Raw genomic sequence first — 26,429 nt, forward strand, 5'->3', positions numbered from 1 at the left:
CGTCCTTATCTTGGCTTTCCAGGATTTTGTGGTACATCAATAATTCTTTCACTTGCACTTTTTCTGTTGCTTTTCTAGTTTTTTAATTTTGTGATGATTTTGTGTTCATTTATCATTTCCTTCTGCAGTCTTGCTTTTTATCTCATTTTTAACATATTACTGATGTCTCATTTAATGCATATTTTCTTTAGCCTGCAGTGTAAGGCACTCACAGAGATGGGGGTGGAGTGTGGGGCTTATAGTTTCTTCCAAAATGGCTTCCTGTTTCCTTCCCACTCTTCTTACCGTCTTTCAGTATGCCTTTGTTCTGGCCATCCTGCTTCATTGTCGTACTCTTCTCTTTTTTTGACTTTATTTAATTTGAACAACCCAGTTAAGAATGTCTTTGCTCTATAGAGTTGGTGGATTGGTCTTGTTTTCCTTTTGCCTTCTCTGATGAGATCTTCATGCCTTGTCCTTGGCACTTGATTCTTTGGGATTTGAGGACCCGAGGCCACATGCTAGGGGAGGGGTGCACTGAGTTGAGCTGGGGCTTGTACGGTTGGGTGCGGGATTTGGCCTTCGCTCTCCCTCAGTCGTTGTTGAAATGCTCTGCAGCAGGTTTTTTTTTTGTTTTGTTTTAAAGATTTTATTTATTTATTTGACAGACAGAGATCACAAGTAGGCAGAGAGATAGAAGGAAGCAAGCTCCCTGCCGAGCAAAGAACCCGAAGAGTTCTGAGTTCTGCCTTTGCTGAGCCGAAGGCAGTGGCTTTAACCCACTGAGCCACCCAGGTGCCCCTCTGCAGCAGGTTTTGATCTAGGTGTTCTCTCTCTTTGAGGAAACGAGGATATTGGGGGCGGGGGTCTTCTTTCTGACTTTTGATTATCCCTCCAACTTAAGGAGATGATAGCAAGGGGCACCTGGGTGGTTCAGTGGGTTAAGCCTCTGCCTTCGGCTCAGCGTCCGAGCTGAGGGAGCCTGCTTCCTACCCCTGCCACCCCGCCTGCCTCTCTGCCTACTTGTGATCTCTCTCTCTCTCTCTCTCTGTTAAATAAATAAATAAAATCTTGAAAAAAAAAAAAAAAGGAGGTGATAGCAAGTATTTTTTTATTGTTATTTTTTAGTTTTTTATTACCAAGAAGATTAGCCCCTGGTGTTTCCTTCCCTTACAAAATTCTGCTTCTTTCCAGAAGGTGTTTCTGTCCTTTCTCAACTAGCAGAGAAAACAGGAAACCGGTGTGCTTTAGCAATGGTCTCCTTAATCCATGAAAAAGAGGGAGTTTTACCTGTGCTGCTTTACACCTCATTCCCATTCTCTCCCCATTATCAATTCAGACACTCACACACACACACACACACACACACATATTCCTATTTTTTTTCTTCTTTTCTTTGGCTAAGCCCTGGCTTACTGCTTAAGATACAGTAAACTCTGATAGAGACTAGTGCACCGATGTTAACCCAAAGTCCGGTTTAACACTGCGTGTCCTCTTTCCTTCATCCCAACCTTTGTCCTTATTTCATTAACCTCACAGTAATGAGATCCCACATACATGATTGAATTTGTTAGACTTCTGTATGTAGTATTGTAATGAAGTTGGGCGGTAGTTAATTAGCTTTGCTTGATTATGACTCATAGTCCTCTTCTCCTTTTCTCCCAGGCATGGAAAACCAAAATGGTGAACCCTGATTTGCTTTTCTATGTCTGAGGAGATCCTGTGGTAACTGGGAGGGGCTCAGGGGCTTATACTGTGGATGGGTCTTTCCATCTTTTCCCTAGGTTGCCTGAATACTACCTCAGATCCAGTTTTCCAAAATTGGGCACTGCCAATGATAGTTTTAAGGATTTTGTCCACAAATTTTCCCATCTTTGACACAGTACAGTCTCCCAATGTCATGCAGTTAAAAGAGTGCAAGGTTAGGGTCAAATGCAGACTTGTGTGTGCCCAAAGCCTCTGGTGTGCCTGCTTCCCAGTGCCTCCTCACGTGGCTGTCTGATGCCGAGTACATCGGTAACCTCTCCCAGGGCTTTTGTTACTTCACCTACAAAATGAGGGGGTTGGCCTGCAAGGGCCTTCCCAGATCTGAAGTTTTTCTGTGTTTATGGTTAGTGGAATGAGGAGACTACATTTTACTTTAACATAAATTTATTTGACTTTACATTTAATAGGAATGGCCATATATTTCAAGTTTAAATATATATTTACATATTTCTGCAGTCAGGAATTTTAGATTATGTAAACCTTTTTGTTTTCTCAACTCATTTTTCAGGTGCTTTGGAATTTCACTGCTGTTCTTTTTAACTTATGGTGTTTGCCATAGTAAAGGGGAAATTTGTATTCAAATGTTAATTTTTTTTCCCCTATATTATTTTCTCTCTGTTTAACACTTCTCAGTGTGCTGGCAATGCCTGAATCGGGGGTAGTCTGAGGCAGAGAAGCAAAGCAAAATTAAATAATCCATTTGGAGGTTAAATCCTTAACCTTGACCTAAACAAACTGAGTTAGCTAACCAAAGATTACACTAAGGAGACTGCAAATCCCCGGTTCTAAGAGTTTGTCATCTAAAAGATAAACTGACTGATGTCAGTGTACGTCTGACTTACGTGTGCATACTCAGTAAACAGTGCATATGTCCGTGTTCACAGCTGCAAAGTAATAGCAGCGCTGAAGCGAGGATTAGAGTGGACACAGTAGTGGTCTATTGGAATAAGGTAGTGGAGAACATGGGGGCGACACAAGGGACAAAATGGAGTTCCTTAGAGAGAAGGTCCCAGGTCGTCTGGGCTTGAGGAAAGAATTCAAAGCTGGCTGAGTAGAGAAGAGAGAGCTGCTCCCACATCTTCTGGCCTCACCCACAGTCAAGTGCTGCTTAGCCCTGGGGCCACGGGCCTGCCGCCTCCCTCACTGGGGCCCAGCCGTCAACACTCAACAGTCCTTCCTCACCACTCCTTTCCTGAGTATCAGGTCCATCCCAAAGAAAGGATCCATGGGTATTGAACACACCCCAGCCTTCCTCTGGGGAATGCAGCATCATTGGGCTCCTTCTAACCACGCTTTTCTCCTTTCTTGTTGTTTGAGTACCTTCTCTCTGCCAGATGCTTCGCTAGGCCTTAGGTATGCAATGATGAACAAAAGCAGTGGTACTGAAGCAGATGAATTTCTAGTGAGTGGATGAGAGAAATTGAAAGCCTAGAAAGCAATACAAGTATTACACACGAAAATCAAGGCTCTGGTGCTGGCACATCTACTGGCTGAGGGTACGGTGGGGAGCCGGCTACGAGGGGATCAGGTCATTCCTCTGCTTCAGCCCTTTCCTCCTATGTTCCAAGTCTCTTGCTCAAATTCTTTGACTACTCCCTTCTGGACTTTTCCTAAAGCCTCATATCTAGGCTGTCTGTCTGTGGAATTGATAATGTTTTCAAACTCCTTTTAGTTAAAACCCAAATATTTGTTGAAACCCTGTTGTATGTTTGGCTCTGTGCCAGGCACGGTGGTGGTTCCCACGTAGATCAGAGACTCCATAAGGTCATCGCAGAGACCCAAGTTCATTGTCCTTCACTTACTGCGCTTCTGTCTTCATGGCTCTTCCCTCCAGTAGCCCACATACCCAGGACCAGGAGCCAGGGTAGTTGTGCTACCCTCTTGCTCTGCTGCCACGTGCAGACCATTTCTCTTCCAATTAAAAAATCCCAGTTCCTTTGTGTCATAAGCCCACATACCATTGTACCTGCCACCTTCCTGGCCACGTACATTCTCTATAACCTCCTCTTGAGTCCTCCCATCATTCACTGATACTTGTGAGCACTGGGTTTCCCTCTTCTTCCCTCTTCTTCCCGTGTCCTTCTGGGAGACTGTAGCCTCCAGGTAGAAAATTCATCCAGCTCCCCGGCCTCTCAGTTCCATGTGCTCTTTACTGCCTTCTTCCTCAGCCATTCTCTCTGAGGCCACTGTCCACTAGCCCCTGTCAGTAAGAGTAGCCGCTCCACCTGTAACACCTCATTTTCAATCCCTGTAACTTTGACAACCACATCCCATTTTCCAACTCCCTCCACACCTGCATCTGAATAGCTGAACATGACTGGAGGAAGAATGGACCGCATTCCTGACTGACAACCATAAGGCCCCAGGAGCCCAGAATTTCCCGGCAATCCTACTGCATTTCCCTGATGGGTGCTCAGAGGAGAACCAGGTCATACCTTCCCTCCTACCACAGACCTCCCACAACCCTTCCCTTTCTCAGTGGATGACCTTGCTGCCTATCTCCCTGAGAAAATAGACACCATCAGAAAAGAACCTTCATCTTCCTGTGACCAAACCTAATCGCTTCATTTACCTGCCCTGTCAGTTTTTGCTTCTCACTAGTGGATTGTTCCAGTCAAGATACAAGATGCTATTATGTGACCTATTTCAAAAAAAACTTTTTTTTTTTAAGTCTGTCTTTTCCACCCCTCTGTCCTTACTCCAGCCAGCTCCTTTCTTGACTCTGCAAGCAGCCTCTACAGTAAGACTCATGGAGAGAGAACTTACTGTTGATATGTTGCCTTCATTTTCTCTTCAAGCCACAGCAGGCAGGCATCCTGTGAGTGGACTCCTGAACAGTCCATAGCAGACCCATCCTTTCCTGAAGCACTTTCTCTACCTCTAAATGTTGGGCAGCCTCATTTCTTGGACCTCTTCTCCATCCACATGCATATCCTAGGGTGATCCCTTTCCAGTGGTTTGAAATGCGCTGATGACTCATACATTTATATCTCTAGCCACACCCTCCACACTATTCCCATCTTTCCTCAACTTCCCAGCGTATGTCTGGTGGCATCTTACATTTAAGGCCAAAAGATTTCTGGTCTTCCCTCTCCACCGTCTTTCCTAATCCAGCCCAACTCCTCTTCCAGTGTTTTCTATTTCAGTAAAAGTAGCATACTTTCCACGCCCCACCCCTGTTACCCAATTCCTGGACACTAGTTTTCCTCATCCCTCCACAGGAGCAAGACCACTGGGCTTTATCTCAGATGTATCTTAAACCTGTCTACAGAATTGCCACCATTCCCACCTGGACCCTTGTGACTACTTCCTACCCGTTCTTTGTCCCCACTCCTGCTGGCCTGTATTCTAAACACAGAAGCCCGTGATCTTACAATATGAAATTAGATCTTGCCACTTCCTTTCTGGGAACCTTCAGTAGAAGAAAAATAAAAAGCTCCCTTGATTCAGCCTTCAATGATGTAGCCCTTCCTTAACTCCTTGACTTCCTCTTCTTCTGCTTTCTGCATCGTTTGCTAGCTTCTAGTTGCATTGACTCTAACATATTTTGGTCAGAATGTTTTGATAGATAAAATTTCATTGTAATAAAGAAGAAAAACTGACTTAAAAGGAATGCTCTTAACCAAATCTTCCTGTGAGACTCTTGCTCACTCCTACTCAGAGAAGGCTTCCTTGATACCCTATCAAAAATAGCTGTCCCCACCCTTCCTGCCTCCAAAAATGCTCTGCTTTCTCACTGTGCTTTAATTTTCTTCAGGGCACTTTCCATCATCTGAAATGATATTTTATATATATTCCTTTTCAAGGTTGATCTGTTTGCATACATTCATTCGGTCAGGCCATTAGAATGTTACCTCCAGGCCCGCCGCGCATCTTCTATTCTGGCCACACAGTTGGGTCTCAAGAAATCTTTGCTTAGAGAATTAGTAATTCTGTCTTCTCCCACTTGAAAGGTTTAAAAAAAAAAAATACACACACACACACACACACACACACACGCATATTTAGGCAGTAATACACTGTAATCACAAACCCCCAAAACTCACGTCTTAAAGCAACAAAGGTTTCTTTCTCATTCATGTTACCTTCCCATTACAGGCCAAATGGGAGAGGCCCTTTGTTGGTCTGTAATCACAAACTCAGGCCCAGAGGATGACCACCATGTTGAATATGGCCATTTGCAGTGGCAGAGGGAAAAGAGAGCTAGGGTGGGGATGGGGTTTTGCCCTGGCGATTAAACCCTCCACTTTTCACCTCCATTCACAATTTCTTCAGTACTCGGCACGTGGTCCCAGCTAACTGCAGGGCACAAGGCAGCACACTTCCATAGAAATTTCAGGGATTGACAACTATGATCGTACTGTGAAAAATTTTGAAATCTAAAGGGGGGAGGGAATTCATTACCATCTAATCTGGGTATAAACTCAGTGATTATTTTTATATATTTCTTTTCCTTTTCTTTTTTTTTTTTTTAAAGATTTTATTTATTTTAGAGAGTGAGAAAGACCTCGAGTGGGGGAGGGGTGGGGGGAGAGAGGGCGGTACGGAGTGAGGGGCCCAACGCAGGTCTCTACCCCACAACCCTGAGACCCATGACCCAAGATGAACCCAAGAGTCTGATACTTAAAGGACGGAGACAGCCAGGTGCCCTTAGTTCACACTTCTGAAATGTTACATAAGTGATTTCTTTGTGTGAAGTTACCACAACTTCCACTTCTTATTCCTAAACTGATCTCTGGGCAACCAAGAATATTCTAACTTCTTTGACCATTTACTGTATCCCAGCACCCCTGCATGTATTATTTATATGCCTGTTCAAGCTATGGACGGTATCTGTACAATTCTCTCTTCAGCATCAGCCACAGTTAGGCACTAAGAGGCTGTTGCTGGGTGCAGGGGAGCTAAGAAAGGGAAGGACGAAAGAGAGGAAGAAACCACCAAATACATAACCTATGCCTCATCGGGAACATGCATCTGGCCTGCTGTTACCTAATAGTTTACGTCAAGTGGACTTGGACTGGCAAATATTCTCTGGTTGCCTGTTACGGAGAATTGACCCAGTTCAAGATTCATCCTTCTAGAGCCATTCAAGTTTGTAGGTTCTGGTGTTCTTTGGCAAAACCAGAAGGCATCACTTACCTTCATGTACTTGGCCAAAACCTTGAAAAACTTTAACTCATAGGAAAGCAACTTAAACCCAATAATCCTTACTTCATTTATTTTTAATGACAAGCCACTTTGGTAGGGTTTTTCTGCATGAAGTTACCCAACCTCCTTAAAAAAGAAAATTCTTCCTCAGATGTGGAAATTTATTTATCTGTTTCATTCCGTTCTTTTCTAAGAACAGCAAGTTTTCATGTATTTCTGTATACATAATCCTTTATTTAAGGATTGCAGGCACATTTTATTGTGTAACGATGTGTAATGTTAGATTTCTTCATACTTTTAAAAAACCATACAGAAGTAAAGAGAAAGGAGAATGAGGAGGAGAGGAAAAGAATGACTAATACTTTGGTCAAACAAAAAAATAACATTGTGAAATAAGCCATTGAGGTTTAGTAAGGTGAAAATCTGTCAAATCTACTCATTATTATGAAAATAAGTAATAAAATATTCATCTCACAGGCAGTTCAAAGGAACCTCATTGACTAAACTTGGTAATTAATCAGTAAGCTTTAATGAGCAATATAATAAACTTCTCTTGTAAAAACCCAACCTAGTACAGTTTTCGATGAAACAGTTTGCTTTTACAGAACAATAAAACTACAAAGACATTTTGAGAATTAAGTCAGCTGCGTGATGTGATTATTAAACTATTTGCTGTTAAATGTACATTCAAATTATTGGAAGTTCAAAAGAATTGACATCACATTAGAAATGGTTTTTCTATTTTTCATATTAAACATAAAAGTTCCAGAAGTTATGGGCATAGGTGAAGTAGGCATGTCTCTTTCTTTCCATTTTGTTTTGTTTTGTTTTGTTTTAATCCTTAAATTGTTCTCTGTTAAATGTAAAAGCATGACGTCTAACTTCTGTGTCTGTAAAAGTTGAGAAATATCCTATGGGCCTTTAATATTATACTAGACCATGCATAATGAGTGAATTCCTGTTAATTTCATTTGGTGTTGAGGAAAAATTCTTCAGATATGTATAAGTAACTCCCACCAGAGTAGCTGACTTTTTCTTAACCATCTTTGGCACTTTGATTTCTACTCTTGATCTCTTTCAAAGTTTGATTTTGTTAAATTGCTCAAAGGTAGAGAGAAAAGTTTATGGATTTTGTTTTTCTTTAAACAAGTTAAGAAAATGCAAATCTGCTGTGTCCCTGTGGAATTAAGCACTACTATAGCATTGGATGGTCTGGTTTTAAAAAATTCAGGCCTTTGTTTTACTTTCAAGCAAAGCGCAAATGTTTCTTGGTTTTTTTCTGGTTAAATCTCTGGGTAACACATTTAAATTACAGATTTTTGTGCATATTCATTAGAATCCTATAGTGCTTAATTCTAGTCTTTTATGATTATTAACCCACAGACTTCAAATGGAAGGAACACTAGGATTCAAACTTTTTATTTGCAAAACTGAAGTATTATGAATGAATATTTTTCTTAGTCCAAATGCCATGCTGGCTTCCTTTCCATCATTTATGTTGTAGAAAAGCCTTATTACCTGCAGTATAGCCAACACATATTCTAGAAAGAAAATTAAGTGATACAGAAGATAGACATCCTAAGAAACCCTCAGTTCACATTTAAAATATCTCAAAATGCAGTTGGTATTTTTCTTAATCTTTGAGAGAACTAGAATCTTAAAGGGCTGAGATGTCTTTAGTTGGGATGATCTCTATCCAGCCAATATTAATTTCCCAAAGGCATTTTGTCTTTGCATAAATGACTGTGAGAGACAGGATATTGGTAGGAAGTAAATATATTTAAGTAGTCCATTCTCATAACTTTTAAGCAGAATATTGTCCATAATACAAAAAGAAAAAATTGCAAAGATCAAGTAATGCATTGTAAATTTTCTAAGGTAAATATATGCACTATTTGATCCAATATAACTTATAACACAAGAAAACACAGGAAGGAAGGCAACTTTACACAAGAGAAGAACCTTAATGACATTACTAACTGTAATGTCAGTAAGATGGAATCTGAAATACAAGCACTAACATGAAATATGAGATTATGGGAAGATACAGAAGATAGGAAATACCTTCATAAGGAAACTACTGGAAAACAGTAGTTCTCTAAGTGAAAGGAAGGGTCAAGGTACTTGAAGAAAAATAACAATTGCCTTTTTATTCACCATGACAATGAATGCATTTGGAGCTCTTCCTAAACCTAATCCAATTAATGATGCTTGAAATACACTTGATTTAGGTAGTTGAGGGAAGTATATTCTAGAAGAAATGCAACGAAGATAGCATTTGGGTGGGAGTCTAAGAGTCTTCACAGTGAGTGGCCTAGAGGAAATCTCTAATACCTTAAAGAATTTTTGTGTAGTTTTATGATGCTGAGAAACCTGTGTGGATAAACAGGAAAGAGTCTTGTAACCCTAAAAAAAATAATTCTAATTCATTCTGATTAAATACAAATGGTAACCTGAGGCTTATGTGGTCAGACCAGATAGTGATGAATACTACAAACACCAATAAGAACTTTTTTTAAATGTTTAAACAACCTGGTTAAGAAAATGTTCAGAATGGTTGGGACATCTTAGACAAAAGATTAATGTATACAAAATAATGTGATGATTAGCCAGAAGAAAATACATGCAGGCTATTTTGGAATAGGATTTGATTTTGTCATCCTTTTTACAAGAAAGTAAGAGTATTTACCCATGAGTGTAGTGGGGACGTCTCTAAAAGTCAGGACGTGGTATTGTAGTTCTGTTGCTCATCACATGTTCTCAGTGTCCTAGGCATCATACACCGGCCTAAAATTTTTATTTATTTTTTTGCAGACTGTTAACCAAGAGGAAATATGAATAAACTGCATTTTGTAACTAAAAGAAAAGGAAAAAGGAAAAAAGTTAGAAGAGATGTACAAATGCCAGAAAAATAAGAGATTTTGCGTGTTTCTAGGCTCCTAAATTCCTAATGCCATATGATTAGAGGGTGTTTAACAGTCCTCTGGATCAAGAGAAAATTATTTCAGCACTTTTTAGTATGACGTGTATCTCTGATCATGAGCACTGACATTACCTCTACGTTCATGAACTCAAACACAGGCACAGGACTGACCTTGAAATGAACAGCCCTGGGATGTTTACCCTCCGTAGTGGTGATACTCCTCTTGTCCCTGTTGTGCACTGGTGGTGCTGGGAAGGTCCTTCCAGCTCCTCTGCTCTCTTTGCCCTTACAGACTTGAGCCAGCCCTGACTGAGCAGACTGCGCCCATCGTTGTTGGGGTCCTGGATATTTTGATACTTTCTTTGCACTTCCATGAGGGACTTTTCTCTTAAGTATTAAAAGTTGTTTAAATTCTTGACCTAGGAGTTATCCTAGAGAAGGAAAAAAAAAAAAAAAACAGTGTAAATGTGCTAAAAACCAAATGAGACTTTTTTTCAAGCCTGTGTCAAGCTGTGTGTGTGTACACACTCTCGAGCAGTACTTATTCCATGATAACCTTTTATCTCCTAGACACTTAATTTGTCATTTAGGACATCTGTGGTTAGGCATAGAAGGCCCATTTTGTAACTGGTCACCATGCCAGAGGTGAAAGCCATTGACACTGGGCCTCTGGGGAAGGAGAACTCTTGGCAGGGTGTTTTCAGTGGGTGTTTTTTTCAGTTCTGTCAGGTCTGTGTTCCCTTGGGGGAATTTGTACCCAAAGAGTATTGAGTTTATTCTGTTGATTTTTTTCCAAAAGCCTGTGTTTTCTGCATTCCTATTTTATGGTTCCCCCGCTAAGGAGGAACAGTTTCTTTCCTTATTTGGTTTGGATTTGATTAGCAATGTTTGGGATTCGTTTAGTCTTTTTAAAGTAAAACAAGTGAGAGGTAGCAGAGGGTGGTGGAAATAGCACTGGGCAAGGAAGCAGAGCTCTGGGCCCAGCTTTTCCTCTAACTACCCCTGGCAGAGGAACTCTGATGGCTGAACTGAGTTCCAGTGTCAGGTTCTAGGCAGATAAAACGCACCCACCATTGAGAGCACTGGGTGTTCAGCCTCGCGTGAATTTCAGAATGCTGTGATGGTAGTAACAGCAGCAGTAGCAGCTATCCAGTATTTTATAGACATTGTAACTCCAGCAGCAGTCCTGAAAGATAGGTCTGTTTTCAGGTAAGGATGCACAGTTTGGTATCCTACAGGCAGCAAATGGCACAACCAAGATTGCAACTCAGGTTGGTCCAACCCCCTGCAGTAGCCCTGATGCCCTGGCTTGCCAGGCTAGACACTAGTGTAGTAGTCATGCATAGGAGTTCTGCAATCAGTTCTGGGATCAAAGCTAGGTTTTCTGGCTTTCTGACTTTGTGACCTTGGGCCAACTGTTTACCCTTTCTGTGAGCATTGCTACACCATAACATGAGCGAAATCAAATTGAAATCCTCAAAGTTGCCACGGGCAAATACACACAACCAAGTAAAGCACTAAACAGGGCTGGGAAGCAAATCATAGCTTTTGCCCCCGATGCTTATGATCATTATTTTTAAGAGGCCTAACATGAAGACAGTTACACCAAGAAATTTGGGGTGTGATCATTTGTATTTTATATAAATATCAAGAAAGATTCTTTTGTTGGGTCTCTAAATGCACCCCTTTCTATACACTAATTCTTTCATAGAAGATTTCTTATATATTCCTTTTCTTTCTCTTTGAGATGCCATGTGAATGTCTGCAATTATCTAGAATCTGTGGTGGTGTTGGTATTTGCTTTGGAGGAATGTGGCTATCAAAGTGCAAATCAGACATGAATAAATTCCCTGCACTGTTGTTGAGCGTTTCTATGTGCTGGGCACTATCCCAGGAGCTGACATTTTGGCTATTTCCAATATAAAAATCCACCAACTGTGCTAACCCAAAGGAATAGTGTGTGCTTAGAAGCCTCTAAACAGGCAGGCTTGCTTTGTACTCTCAAGGTGGCTCGTAGCTGAAAAGGATTCCGCCAGTATTTATCTTCTTTATCAATACCTTGAAACTGTTTAAATCGACAACTTATCACCACTTTCTATTCCGCACAAACGTGGATCGGCTTTTTAGCAGACACCATTACTGGTTGGGAGTAGGTGTAAAGAAAACAACTCCTTTGGTTAAGTGGGAAAGTAATCCAAGAAAAAGTGTTAGAACGTGAGTATGTTTACCAAGAAACAAACAACACCCAAGGGGCTAACTAGTATTCAATAGCTTTTTATTTCTTTCTTTTCTTTTTTTTACATTCATGTAGTAAATAGTTTCTTTCTCTACCCAGACACTGCTCTGTACCCACTAAGTGGTAATTCGAGTCCTAACTGTGAGCCACTCTCTCCATTTATCCCCGTTCATTCTTTAATTTCTTGTCTTTATTCAAGACACTTCTGGAAAATGCCACCTCTGGGAAAGGGCTCTGGATTCCCCCATGTGAGAACTCTTTTCTGCATAATTAGTCTAATTTTTTTTTTCTATCAGATCATAGCAGCCATTGTCCCAGTATGTTTTAACTCTGCAATGCTACCAGTTTGAATATTGAATTTGAGGCACTAAACCTTCCTAAAGAAAGATGTATACTGTGCTTCATGCATCATTGCTGAAAGAATTTTGCTTTGAAGCCCAGTGCGAACACTTAATTTTTATTTGCTATTATAAAAGAGTCTCTTTGAGCTGACAAATATGAAAATATGACTGTGATTTCGGCAGGAGGCCAGCAACTTTAGAGAGAATGATGCTTTTATCTTTTGAAAGTCTTTTGACTACCGCATTATTCTATTAATAGATGGGGAATGGGGAATGACATCCTTCAAGGCCTTCTTCTGTTGGAACTGGGCTTCCTACAAACGAGAGGGAAAAGATGTATGTGTCGAGTAGTGAGAGTTTACTATACATGTATTTAAGTCTCCTGTCTTTGGGCAGCTGTTAAATTTATTTAAGAGCTCTATGCAGCCAGGTTTCCTTTTTTTTTTTTTTCTCCATTTATATATGCTGTCCTCCCTGGAATTTCAGTCAAATAATAAATAATTATACTTTTAAGTCGATGTGCGGTTGCATACTTGAGATGTCTCATGGAATGACAGTAAGAAAGCCTTGAGCTAAATGGCAGCTTCCCCGGCTTCCAGGAATTCTGCATTTGTCTTTATAGAGTCTGCAGACATGTCCACTGCCAGGTGCGGTGGCGTCTAAAAGCGGCTCGTCTTCGTCTCTCCTGTTGTAACAAATAACTAAAGATCTAACGGAGGAGGGTCCAGTGACACTCCAGAGGAAATATTTTCATAGATCAACTGAGTGCGCATACAGATTGGAGGAACCATACATATGAGTGTCTATCAAAGAGGCTTTAATTAAATACCTATAATAATTTCAGTGTTTATTTAGAACCCCAGGTGAAATCTTGAATGATTTTCTTTTATGAAAATTGTCAGAGTAAAAGAAAGTGAAATCATTTTACCAAACCTGATGGATTTTGAGTTAGTGTTTTAGAGGTTCTGCCCACACAACACTCATTTTCATAACTTCGGGAATCTTCAAGATCTCAAGTCTGCCTTTGGCTTTGCTTTTTAAGCCAGATACTGGAAGTATCCTGCAAATGTTATTGTGAAAACATGCTAGGTGAACCATCATCTTTAAGACTGAACTAAGCAACTTAGAAAACAGAATGGATTCAAAATTGGGAGAAATTCCTAAATTTGATGTCTGTTGAGACAACCTTTTCAAGGGTTTATCCTAATATGTTTGAATGCCTTTTCTTAATCTTTACTGATAAAAGGAAAGCTTTCTTCTGATGTTCAAGACCTGTGAGGAGGAATACAAGCTATAGCCTACCTATGCCCTATGTCTTTTCCTTTTAGAGTCAATTAGCCCCGTTTCTCAGGGTAACTCTACTCAGGGCAAGATTCTTGGAGAGCATGAAGCAAAGGTGGGTTATTGTTTTTGGAAAAGGCTCTGAAGTTTATACCAAGAAGTAATGTCATAGAAGTTTTTCAGTTGCTTTTTTGTTACAGCCTACAACATTGACCCTGTGATGACTATGACCTTAGTTTTATGTGCTTTACAGAAATCCTTTCAAATAAATCCAACCGTATCCAAACTTCGAGACATTTGGGAGGTGAGCGACATTCTTAGAGAATGGGCTCTCTCTGCTAGAAATGGATCTTCCAATAGGGCTTTACTGGTCCTTTGCCCCAGCAAGGTGACATTTGAAATGCCATTCCTTGAGCTCCTTCATCTTTGAAAATCTCACATTTAGACAGTAAATCTTGCAGAGTCTTCATTAACTTCACGTTGACACTGTGTCCAGCATTATCTATAACCAATATAACAGTGAATGATAAAGACCACAAACATTGGCTGCATCCCGCTTTCAGCTTCCAGATTTGGCTCTCACCCAGTACTTTTGATCAAGGCACAGAGTCTTCCAGAATGTTTATAATTTTGCAGCACCACTTCATTGGCGTAAATTCGTTCCTCAACCCAGATGGTGATCTGCTTATGAAGGTTTTTCTTCCTTGCTTATTTGTTATTTAGGAAGCCTGGGATTAGGAATAGGGGGTCCATTCTGTAACTGCTCTCTGTGCCAGAGATAAAAGCCACTGGCAAAGCTCTTCAAAGAAGGAGGAGCTGTTTGCAGGGCCAGGGGCAGTTCCATTTGGTTTATACTCGCTTAGAGGAACTTGTACCCAAAGCATTTTAAGTTTACTTTTCTGCTGCCTCCTTTCTCCCTCCCTCAAAGCATGTGTTTTCTGCCTTTTTTATCCTGATACTCTCTTAATAAGTGGATGTTCCCTTCCTTATAAGGTTTAGATTTGTTTGAAAATGTTCATGGTTGTAAATTTTTTTTTGTAACATAGCAATACCCGGGCCCCAATGATAGTTTATCAAGTGAATATAAACACCAATTTACAGAACTAAATTTTGAGATCCAGCAAAGTGTAGACTGATCTCCAAAAACCATGTGTTATACGTAAAATAATCATAACACTGAGTGGCGACCTAAAGCCAGTTGGTGCTTTAGGTAAGCCTCACCCATCAAATAGTATTTTTTCAGCTTGGTAGCTACTGCACCAAGTGTGCAGTGTACAGACAGTGTCGGGATCCCAGTCTTCCAGCCTGCAGGTTTATTAAGGAAGAAAGAAGCAAAGCGCACCTAGTGTAGTTGAAAAAAAGAACAGGTTGTGGGCTACAGTTAGAAGAAATGAAGAGCCAGTTTGAGCATGCCTGCCTAATGCTGAAACTGCTCTCAGAGCTAAAATATATTATAAAAGCAAAAGTGGGACACCTGGGTGGTTCAGTCAGTTAAGTGTCTGCCTTCAGCGCAGGTCATGATCCCAGGGTCCTGGGATTAAGTCCCAAATCGGGCTCCCTACTCAGTGGCAAGCCTGCTGCTTCCTCTGCCTGCCATTTGTGTGCTTTCTGTCTGTCTGTCTGTCTGTCTCTCTATCTCTCTCTCTCCTCTAGCTGATTGATAGATAGATAAATATCTTACAAAAAAAAAAAAGTAAACCCCCTAAAGACTAGTAAGGGATTACATCAAGCGTATCATCTACCTGGATGAAATTATTCAGTTTTTTCATTAAATCTTAAATCATTTATTTCAACAGAACAAAGCATATACAGTGTGTGCTTTGTTGCCATGGGGGGAGCAGCGTTGACGTGCTGACTGGTATGAGCGGCATCCTGGCTTCACCCAGTGCAAGGCCTGCTGGGCTGCAAGCAGCAACTCTAGTTGGAGAAAGGATTGATTTGGGAGAAATATCCCCCCAAGTTTTTCATTTTAATGTATGCCTGTTTGTCTGTAGCGCAGATTAATAGCATATAGCGAGCATAAATTTTTCTTCCTCTATGTAAACCAAATAAACCTGGGACTCTATATACTTACACTTCATAAGGACTTCATTTTGAGACATTCATAGTCACAATTTATGATTTATGGCATCATTAATTTACAAAAGGTGTAAAGTAGTCCACATTTTTAGTTTTAGGCAGTCATCATTTTTTCTCATGAAATCCTGTTTAGGTGGAAATAAATAAACACATGGAGGGCAAAACTCGTGCCCAGAATTCCTGAAGGAATCTGTGACACAGTCTTTCCACATCCTTAAATTGCTGGTATTTCAAGCGGCTTTCATTGAATTAAACTGGCATAAATACGGCTTAATTTCCCAGACCAATTCGTGTCTTTTCTATGGGGAAACCGCTTGAATGTTAGAAGTTTGCATGATACTGCATGATTCTGCGTAATTTAAAGGAGACCGTGGTTTCTTCCATAGTTGCTGTATTCACAGAAATGTCTTTTGTGGTCAGCATGTGCATTCATTGACCTACAAAAATATTTCCTCTGAAAGGTTCAGCAAGTTAGAATGTGTGTTTTCCTTAGTTTTGAAATGAATTCTTTAATTCCAAAAGCAGCATCTTTTGCCTCTTTTCTACTGCATGTATCTCTGGCATTTAGAAGAAATAATGTCCATTTTTATGGAATATTAATTAGGCTCATCGAAAAGATTTGCCAAAGGATGGTGGATTCCATCTCAAGTGACCCTTTCCTTCTCAGGCTCTTTGGGGAGGCCAAATCCAAGCAGCCCTGAAGATATCTCTCAGTTGACCAGGCAACATCAACAGGCTTTTTTAGTAACAGGAAGAGATACCATGGCTGCTTGATTCAGATGGAGGTCTCTAGATAATGTTCAAGTTTTAAGAGCTGTACCAATCAAAGATGTCTCTCTGTCTCTCTCTTTCTCCCCCTACCCCTTGCCTTGTTTTTTTTTTTTCTTTTTTCTTTTTCCCTAGCAGCCGACACAGTATACCTTGGGTGGTGAGAGGCAGCCTGTATGGCTCTGAGATGTTTAGATTCATTATGAAAACATTTTATTGTTTATTTTATTATTAAAAATTTAATTTGAGCAGTGCTGGTACTCCCATCTTTTTCTTGGGCCAGGTTCTCAAGGTTTTGAATACCCTTGGACTTTCATCTGAAATTCCCTGTGAAACTATTAGGCGCCCCATTAATGTTTAATGTAAGAAGAATTCAAAGTGCATGCATCAGCCTGTCCTAAGATTGGGGTGTAAAGAAAAAGAACGTTTTGGGTTAGCAGCAACTGTGCCCTTGCCCAACTCTCCTGTGCTTTTTTCCTTTTCTGCAGTGGGAGAGTGAGTCTGCTGTGCCTTTCTCTTCCAGTTGCCGCTGTCACATGCATGCATCGTAGGCGCACTTTGATCCAGAAGCCAAACCAGCATGTGTATCAGCTCCTGATGGTGGGGTCTGTCCGCTTACACCCCACCCGCTTACCGTAGCCTGCTGTGTCTTCCACCCCACCTCCCATAATCAGGTTCCTCAACTCTGCTCTCCATAAAATGTGCTATGTAGTGCTCTCAAGAAGAGAATTATCCTTAAGATTTTCTTCTTTAAGAAGGTATCTCCATTCGGGCTCCTTGCTCAGCAGGGAGCCTGCTTCTCCCTCTGCCTCTGCCTGCCATTCTGTCTGCCTGTGCTCGCTCTCTCTCCCTCTCTCTCTGACAAATAAATAAAATCTTAAAAAAAAAAAAAAAAAAAAAAAAAGAAGGTAATCTCCACACCCAGTGTGGGGCTCGAACTCACGACCCTGAGATTAAGAGTCACATGCTCAACCCTCTGAGCCAGCCAGGTGTCTCCATATTACAGTTTTATACTTTTCATCGTGTTCCTTTTTTATAACAAACTTCTGAGTGATGTAAAGGGCACTCACAATTATCTTGACTTCTGTTTGACCCAAAAAAGAAGTCTGCGTTTTGGTTCTGTTTTTCCTAATTGATTGCAGCCACCAATATTTTACATGATTCCTGACTTTCCAAGGCAAGGCATTTTTAAAGTACCTTTAAAAAAAAAAAAAATACTCCCAAGGGTGGAATGGGGGAATACTGCCATCAAAGGAACAATAATATCTACCACTACTTCCTCCTTCCGTCCCTCTTCCCTTCTGTCTAACTAATCTGCATGCTGTTTTAGGTTTTTTTTTTTTAACTTCTTCCCCTATCTGTAATGCTTGGTTAAATAAAGAATTAGATAACCTGGCTAAGTAAGATGAAGAGAATTGCTTCCCTTTAACTGAATAAAAACTTCAAAGATGATCTTCCGTGGGTACTCAGTATTTCTGTTTGGGGGGGGGAACAAAATTTCAGAAATAAAACTACAGTGCTTTTGCTAAAGTATAAGTATGTGGCACTATCCAAACTGGAGAATTCGTTAGTCATAAAGCAGACATCCAAGCTCTTGTGGGTGTTTCAAGTACGCTATCCTTTCATTCTGCATGTGCGCTGGGCTTTGGTTCGGCAGTGAGTTCTATGTGATGTAGATACTTCGAGCGAGGGGAGAAGCAGTGCAGAGCTTTGCGTGAACTGCACTGAGCATTCTATGATGTTCTTCTTTAACCAGTCATGCTGGCAGTCGTTTCCTGGAATAACAAGGTCCTTGGGATAGTTGTTTCACATTTGGCGCATAATTACATCCATACATTTACAAAGAGCAAGAATATACAGATGAATACCAGTGAAATTTTATAGAATTGGGGTACCTAGCTGTATTTGTTTAGAAAGTCCTCCAAGCTGAGCGTCAATTTATGTCTCACATTTATAAAGGGAATTTAGCAAAGCCTCTTCCTTCCTTTAATCCGAAATGATTTGCTGGATATTAATCCTTTATCTATACTTCTTAATGAGCTTGGAGCATTCGAAGTGAAGAAAAAAGATCTGAGGAGCCAAGGGATCCTTTACAGAAAGAAAGATCATGGTCAGAAGAGAAACATTGCTTTTCTACCTAAATGTTTACGTTTACTTTGCTACTTAAAAAAAAAAAAAAAAAAAATTAGAGGCATCCGGCTGGTTCAGGCAGTGGAACGTGCAACTCTTGATCTTGGGTTTGTAAGTTTAAGCCCCATGTTGGTACATAGAGATAAGTTAAAAATGAAGAATCTTCAGGGCACCTGGGTGGTTCGGTCAGTTAAGTGTCTGTCTTCAGCTCAGGTCATGATCCCAGGGTCCTGGGATGGAGTCCTGCATCAGGTTCCTTGCTCAGCAGGAAGCCTGCTTCTCCCTCTCCCACTTCCCCTGCTTGTGCGTGCTCTTTCTGGTCAAATAAATTAGTAAAATCTTTTAGGAAAAAATTTTAAATCTTCAAAAAAACAAAACAAAACAAAACAAAAACCCAGTGCTGATCCTAAACTACTGCTCTCATTTATATCTCATTATCTGATGTATATACTCAAGGAATCATAGATGGCTCTCTGTCTCCTGAAAACTTTCCCGGCAGTCAGGGTCCTCTATTCCTATCTCAGCTGTAATCAGAGCGCCTCTCAAACCCTGCCTCCTCCATTAAGACACCGGAAGTGTGAACCACATCAGCCTGTGTCGGTGTGGACGGTGAGCAGGACGCACGCTGTTACCAGCTGACGTTTATGCGGCGCTGAGCTGAGTGCTTTCACCCAGTCCGCAGGAGAGCCTGAAGGCGTGCTCTTCTCACTACCTTACAAATGAGGGCACTGCAGCTCAGGGAGTTGAAGAGATGTATCCCAGGTCAGGTGGTTAGTAAAGGGCAAAGACCCAGGCTGTCAGGTTCCAGAGGCCATCTTGAGTTGCGACAGCCTCATCCTAATCACAAATTGGGGGTAGGGGTGGGGGGTTCGCCCCTGCTCAGCTTTCGCCTCCTCTGCTTGGTCCTACGTGCTCTCTGTTACATGCTTTTGATTTTGAGCTTCCAAATGCAACCAGCAAGACCCAAAGCTCCTTGTCCCTGCTCAGTTTCCAGGAGCGACACGTGGTTCTGGGCACCTAGAGCGTGTGTGGTCAGTGCTTACTGATGTTCAGAAGAACCCATGCCGTCACTTCCCCCCAGAGCAGCTGGTTCAGTGACTTGCCTGAAGTCCCAACATCAGTAAGCTCAAGAACCAAACAAAAGGTTCCAGAAAAAAGTGGAAGCATCTGTCATGTCTGGCAGATAAGTCGTTGAGAGACTAAGACCAGAAAAATCTTCAAAACCAGTGCCTGAGAGAAGAAACGGATTAAAGGCTGCAGAAGACTTGTGTGCAAATACTAAAAGGCATTTAGAAGCATTTTTTGAATGATTCGAATTCTTTACCATGTCTATCAGTTTCCTGACTTGGATAGATCGACTGTCTTCTCCACAGATTTCATGAACATTCGTTTGGGTGCTCACAAGGTATATCGGATTTGGTAAGAATTGGAAGAAAGAAAAGCAGCAGACAAAGGGGAAGGAGAGGCAAGTAAGGTGCCTGGGTGGCTCAGTCTGTTAAGTGTCTGCCTTCGGCTCAGGTCACCATCTCGGGGTCCTGGGATCAAGGCCTGCATCTTCTCTCTCTGCCCCTCCCTCTGCCTCTCTCCACTGCTCGTTTTCTCTCTCAGATAAAGTTCCTTGCTGCCTGCCACGTGTGGCCATCAGCCAGACAGTTTGGTTGCTGTCCTCTGTCAGGGAGGACGAGTGGGCCAGTTACATGAATGAGAAGAGGACAAGCCGTGTGGACTTGGCCATTAGTAGGAAGAAAGCCTGGTCCAGGCCCAGAATCACCTCAGCTGACTCTGGTTTTAGCCCTTTCCCCCAACTGGGTCTTGGTCTCCTTATCTGTAAAATGAGAGGACTGAATTAGAAGATTTGTAGGTCCCCTTCTGGCTCTAAAATTCTGACTCTAAGAATATCTTTTCCAAATCACTTCTTTGGAATGAATCTTATTTTCAATTCATCTAAACAGTTTCAAAATGCTGTTTAGAATAATTAAAGTAACACTAAGAACGGCTTGAAAAGTAATCAACAAAATTGTGAATATCTCCCATAATGTCATTTGTGTGACAATCTGCTAAAATTTTTTAAGCTAATAAAAGTAAGAGACAACTACCAAATGAATGCTTTTTAAGAAAGCTAAGGAGACGTAATGGCAACTTTCCAAATCCTGCTAAAGCTCTCAGTCTGCTCCTTCCAGCTGTACTTCTCAAGGTGCTCCTGGGCCTTACGAAATCTGACACAATGTCAGACAAATACCTTTCTCCCGACACTTTTATTACTGCCTTTTCCTGAAAGTCATAATCTAACACCAGGAAGAGAACTCATCGTTGTGTCTCATTTATCTCCAACGCCCTGCTTTCTAATTGAAAATTTTCATTCATGCATTTTTTTTTCCCCCAAGTAAGATCTTAAGCTTTAGTTGCAAGTGTTTATGTCATTTTAATTCTGTGTTTACCTGGTCTCTGATAATCCAATTTTTAAAATATTGTTTAAACAATAAAACTCAAATCAACTTTTGGATAGTGCAAGACCTTTTTTTTTTTTTTTTTTACTTGCTCAAGCAAATATGAAAAATGAAGGAATGTCATGGCCTAAGTTACTAGTAAATGAGTTGCTTTTAGGTCAGTCATCCCTACTGAAGGCAGCTTTGTGCATGTAACAACTTTTAGGGTGTATAATTCATCCCTAGCGCTCAAAGATCATTTTACCAAGTACCCTTTGGGGGAAGCATCTCAGCCCTGAAAAGCAGCTGCATCGTATTTTATGCAAATGTGAAGTTCAGTGATTGTCAAAATCAGATCAGGAATGCAAACTTGAGTTTTAAGCTGGGGACATGTGAGGGATTTTTGTTTATTTGTTTGTTTAGGTGTGGGGATGGTTATTTGTTTGTTTTGAGTTACAGGAGTTTCATTCTGCCTGACCCTTACCAGTGGCAGCTGACGAAGACCAGAACTTGAATAATGAAGGAGGGAAGCACTCTGTAAAACACATTTGATCCTAAGTTTGGGTTACCTATCTCTTCACAAGACTTCATTAGGGTATAGTTATGATTATATACACTTTTCCAAAAGGCTGCTCTTTCCATCAATCATTAGAATAACAGCAGGTTTAATTTAGGTCATTTGTATTTTCTTCCTATAAATTTCCCAGGACATGCTCTGTATACACTGGGCATTCAATCAATGTCAGTCAGTCAGTAACATTTATTGGGTGCTGCCCGACTTCAGATGCTTATAAAGGAAAATGAACTACTCAAGGGAGTAGTTTTCAGGTTGTCTTTCTCTGGTATGTCTGGCTCAGAACCTGTGCAGCTCCGTTGTCAACACAATTGGAAAAGTAACTGTCCTACGGAGTTGGTGTTTACAAGTGTGAGTTTCCATCACCTTTTCTGGGTCAAGGCCATATTCTGTCAGTATGCATCACTACACAGGAGCCAGTTAAAATAGTCAAGTACTGGCCCATCCCTATAAGTAAGTGCATTGGTCCTTCCCTCACGACCTCTGGAGCTGTCCCCCAATTCCATAACCAAGGGGAGAAAGCCTGGTTCAGCTGGGAGCCTCTAGCTCTACCATATAGCACTACCACCAGCTCCTTGGTGAATGTCCATGCCATACCCCTTCCTGAGTATTTCAGATATTCCCCTTGTACAGAAAGGGAACATTCAAGAATGATTGCTCGAAGTTATTATAGTTGTTGTCACTAAAAAAAAAGAAAGAAAGAAAGAAAAAAAAGACATCTGGATGGCTCAGTTGGTTAAGTGTGTGACTCTTGGTTTTGGCTCAGGTCATGGTCTCAGTCAGGGTTATGGGATCGAGGTGGCACTGCGCTCTGTGCTCAGCATGGAGCATGCTTGAGAGTCTGTCTCTCCCTCAGCCTCTGCTTCTCTCCCTCCACCCCTGCCCCTCACCTGCTCGTACTCGCCACCTTCTCTCTCTTTCTCCCTGTCCTCCGTCTCTCTCTCTCAGTAAAATAAAGTCTTAAGAAAACAAAACGAAACAACAACAACAATCCATGAACTAGTACAGAACAATGATCCCTTTATAGTACCATATCAGATTCTTCTCCTGATTCTAGGGCAGGGATGAGGTGTGAACCATGTTCCATCCTTGTTACAAAATACAGGCAAGATACCAGAAAACATTAATGGTACTAAACAGAGCTGTTGTAGACTTCAGACTTAAAGAAGGAAAAGACTTAAATTTGGAGAAAGCCATACGGAAACTCAAGCTAATGACAACACATTAGAAGAATTAGTCTTCTTCGTTAGAGAAGTGGCTAGCTGTGACACCAAATGGTTCTCCTCTACAGTTAAGTAAAACAGAAAGTGGTTCGGGGCACCTGGATGGCTCAACCTGTTAAGCATCTAACTCTTGGTTTCAGCTCAGATCCTTGGTTTCAGTTTAAGGTGTAATCTCAGGGACATGAGATCGAGCCCCCGTCATGCTCAGTGCTCAGCCCGGAGGGAGCCTGCTTGAAATTCTCTCCCTCTTCTTCTCCTTCCCCCTTTGTCCCTCCCCACACTTGTACACATGAGCGTGCTAGTTCTCACTCTAAAATAAATCAGTAAAATCTTTAAAAAAATAATAATAAAAAGTAGGATGCCTGGGTGGCTCAGTCAGTGAAACCTTTGTCTTTGGCTCAGGTCATGATCCAGGGATTAAGCCCACATCAGGCTCTCCACTCCACGAGGAGTCTGCCTCTCCCTCTCCCTCTGCCTCTACCTGCTAGTGTGCTCACGTGCACTCTCTCTCCCTCTGGTCAAATGAACAAAATATTAAAAAAAAAAAAAAAAGAAAGAAAGAAAGAAAGAAACCTAATAGGACAGTATTGAGAAGCAGTATGACGTGATGTAGTGGTTTTCAAAGGACTGCCCTACCCTTGCTTCATTAAAGAAGTTCTGCTTTTAATGTTTTATGTACATTAATCAGACACTCCCTGAGTGAGATCACCTACAAAATTTAGTCCATGTTAACTTTTACTAGTCTCTGTTGTAATTAATGAGAAAATAAAATGCTTCTGTTATGGAACATAAGATCAAGGTTAAAACTGGAAATATGATAACGTGGGTCTCTATTTTCATATTTATGATAGCTATGAGGGAGGTAGTAGACTTCCATGGGTAAGAACTTGGAAGAAATGAATCTGACCCAGAGGTGAATGTCAGCTTTATCACTTGTTTGCTGTTTGCCCTTAGACCAGTTACTTAACCTCTCTGAGCCACTGTTCCATCAGAATTTCACATAGGTGATACTACTACCTGACAGAGTTATAAGGAGAGTAAATGAGATCGTCTCTGTATTGTGTGGGGAAAGTACTGTGAACTGCTTTATTAGGTCTCAGTGGCTTGTTTATTTCTCCGTCAGCTCACAGTCCTGAACGGGTCAAAGGGGACACACTGCTCCTTGTAATTAATCAAGGATCTTGATACCTTCCATCTCTGCCCTCTAGGTCCTCAGGACTACTTTGTTCAACAACTCACAGAGAAAGACAACAAGGATGGTCCACAATAGAAGGGAGGATCACAAAGGTCTTGTTTCTTCCGGGCAGGGGCAGGGATGTGCTCCACTCATCACCCAGCCACGGGAGAGGCCTTGGTGTGTTGTCTGGCCCCTGGCACTGGGACGAGTGCTCGGAAACTTGTGCACGAGCAGTTGCCACCACATCTAAGACACTTACCACAGTGCCTGGTGTGTAGTAAGTCGTCTAGTAGTATTTTTTTTTTAAGATTTTATTTATTTATTTGACAGACAGAGATCATAAGTAGGCAGAGAGGCAGGCAGAGAGAGAGAGGTGGGAGCAGGCTCCCTGCTAAGCAGAGAGCCCGATGTGGGGCTCAATCAGGACCCTGGGATCATGACCTGAGCCGAAGGCAGAGGCTTAACCCACTGAGCCACCCAGGCACCCCAGTATTTTTTTTAATTCCAGGAGCACCCAGGGTATGCCACAATGCTGCCCACCTTTTTGTCAGTTGCTCAGAGACCGTATGCAAATGAGCACAAGCCCCTAGAAACACCTGCTTTGTTTCAGAGAGCCATTTCTGCGTACAATGACAAAAACCTAAATTCAGGAAGCCAACCAGGCAGAGGTACACAGGGAATTGAAGCTAAGAACACAAAACAAGATGTGAGACATTTCATCATGTTCACAGCTGCATTCCAACTTTGAATATAGAAGGAGGGAAAGGTTTATCAAGGTGGGCTATTTTTGGTAAAATAGCCCAAAAAAATCTTAATGATAAGAACTTACAGGAAAGTCAAGATGTTGTGGGGCTTTGGCATGAGATTTATTTATTTATTTTTAAATTCTGCTTGGGGGTCGGGGGGAGGCTGAAAATCTAAGTGGAAGGGGGAAAGGGGTTTTAGAGTTAGACAACCTTGATTTGAATCCCAGCTTTCTAGTTAGGTGAATATAAATTTTGTTGATAGAAGTATCCCTTTTTGAGGACCATCTCTTGGCAGTCATTGTGCTAAGGACCTTACCTGTTTTTGTGCCCTGTCTGTACCAGAGCCCTTCAAGGACAGGTTTCCTTTATCTGTTTTAAAAATTAGGAAACTAAAATCGAAAGAAGTGAAATAACTTGTCCAAGAGTACATGGTTAGAAAGCAGCAGGTCAGCCATCTGTCTGGTTCAAGGAGCAGAGCACTGGTATGGGGAACAAAGGTAGTAACTTACATGCCTGTTGCAGGTGGGGTGGTTCAGACAGGTGGCTTCCAAGGCCAGTGTCAGCCCATTTGCCTCTCCTGCTCCCCTCCCTGATGCTTTTCCATAGAAGTAGTCTGCCTGGGGGTGCCTGGGTGGCTCAGAGGGTTAAGCCTCTGCCTTTGGCTCAGGTCATGATCTGAGGGTCCTGGAATCGAGCCCCATGTCGGGTTCTCTGCTCAGCAGGGAGCCTGCTTCCTCCTCTCTCTCTGCCTGTCTCTCTGTGTACTTGTGATCTCTCTCTCTCTGTGTCAAATAAACAAATAAAATCTTCAAAAAAAAAAAAAAAGTGAAGGAGTCTGCCTGCCACAGATCTTTCATCTGGAAATCTTAGCTTGTTTATAAAACGACGCACAGAGGTATGCTGCTCAGACCTTCTATTCTTTCCCATCCTCTCGTGTCCCTCGACCACTGCTTTCTTCTCCCTCATGTTACCATTTGTACAAGTGCTAGCTTTTTCTTTTTTCTTTTCTTCCTTCTAAGAAAAATAAATACGTTCCTGCTGTTCTGCACTCCACTGGAGTGAGTCCCAGGGGCAGGAGGGGTGCACTTCTTTTTACAAGGGGGAGCTAGCCTTACATTTGTAGAATGTGCTATGGACACTCAAAGGTTCTGCAAACCATTCCCCGTTCATTTCAGTGGCTTCCCTGATTCCTTTCAAGTTGAGGGAGCCATGAGGGAAGGACTTATGCTATTTACTACTCAGTACATTGTATAACACCTTTGCACACAATGTTGCAGACTTACAATTTAGTCCTTGAAGTTGTTAAAGAGAACTACAGGACTGCTGATCTTGGCAATGTGGTTTCTGTTTTCACAGAGATTGGTGGTGCTCCATTACAAAAAGCCCAGACGGGAAGGTGCTTTAGGGTGCATATTATGTCCTCTACAGTTGCCCAGTGAGCGTTCACCCACACCTGGTACTTTTAAGATAAACCACTGAAGTGTTTTTTCCAACTGAGGACAAAACCAAAGAAAGAAATAAAACACCCAATAGAAATCCAAAAGTTATAAAATTGATTGCACAGGTACTTGGACTAATTTAACTGTGCAATTATAGATTTGTATTGACACTTTCAAAGTGTATCAGACCTT

The 26,429-nt window shown here is 41.5% G+C and overlaps 1 protein-coding gene across 3 annotated transcripts in view; it reads left to right on the plus strand.

Moving 5' to 3' along the window:
* The window catches only part of ARL15 (ARF like GTPase 15), a 392,574-nt gene that overhangs the window by 339,419 nt on the left and 26,726 nt on the right, over nucleotides 1–26,429 (plus strand). Inside the window, exon 5 of one of the 3 annotated variants that reach the window (XM_082723230.1) lies at nucleotides 19,640–22,626. The exons of the other annotated variants lie outside the window; for them this stretch is intronic. Coding sequence (XP_082579356.1) covers nucleotides 19,640–19,750 — 111 coding nt within the window. The 3' untranslated portion in view covers nucleotides 19,751–22,626. Of the gene's footprint in view, nucleotides 1–19,639; nucleotides 22,627–26,429 lie in introns of those variants that run through there. 3 annotated transcript variants of the gene reach the window in all.

This window comes from Mustela nivalis (assembly GCF_964662115.1).
Source record: "Mustela nivalis genome assembly, chromosome: 3".
NCBI lineage: Eukaryota > Metazoa > Chordata > Mammalia > Carnivora > Mustelidae > Mustela > Mustela nivalis.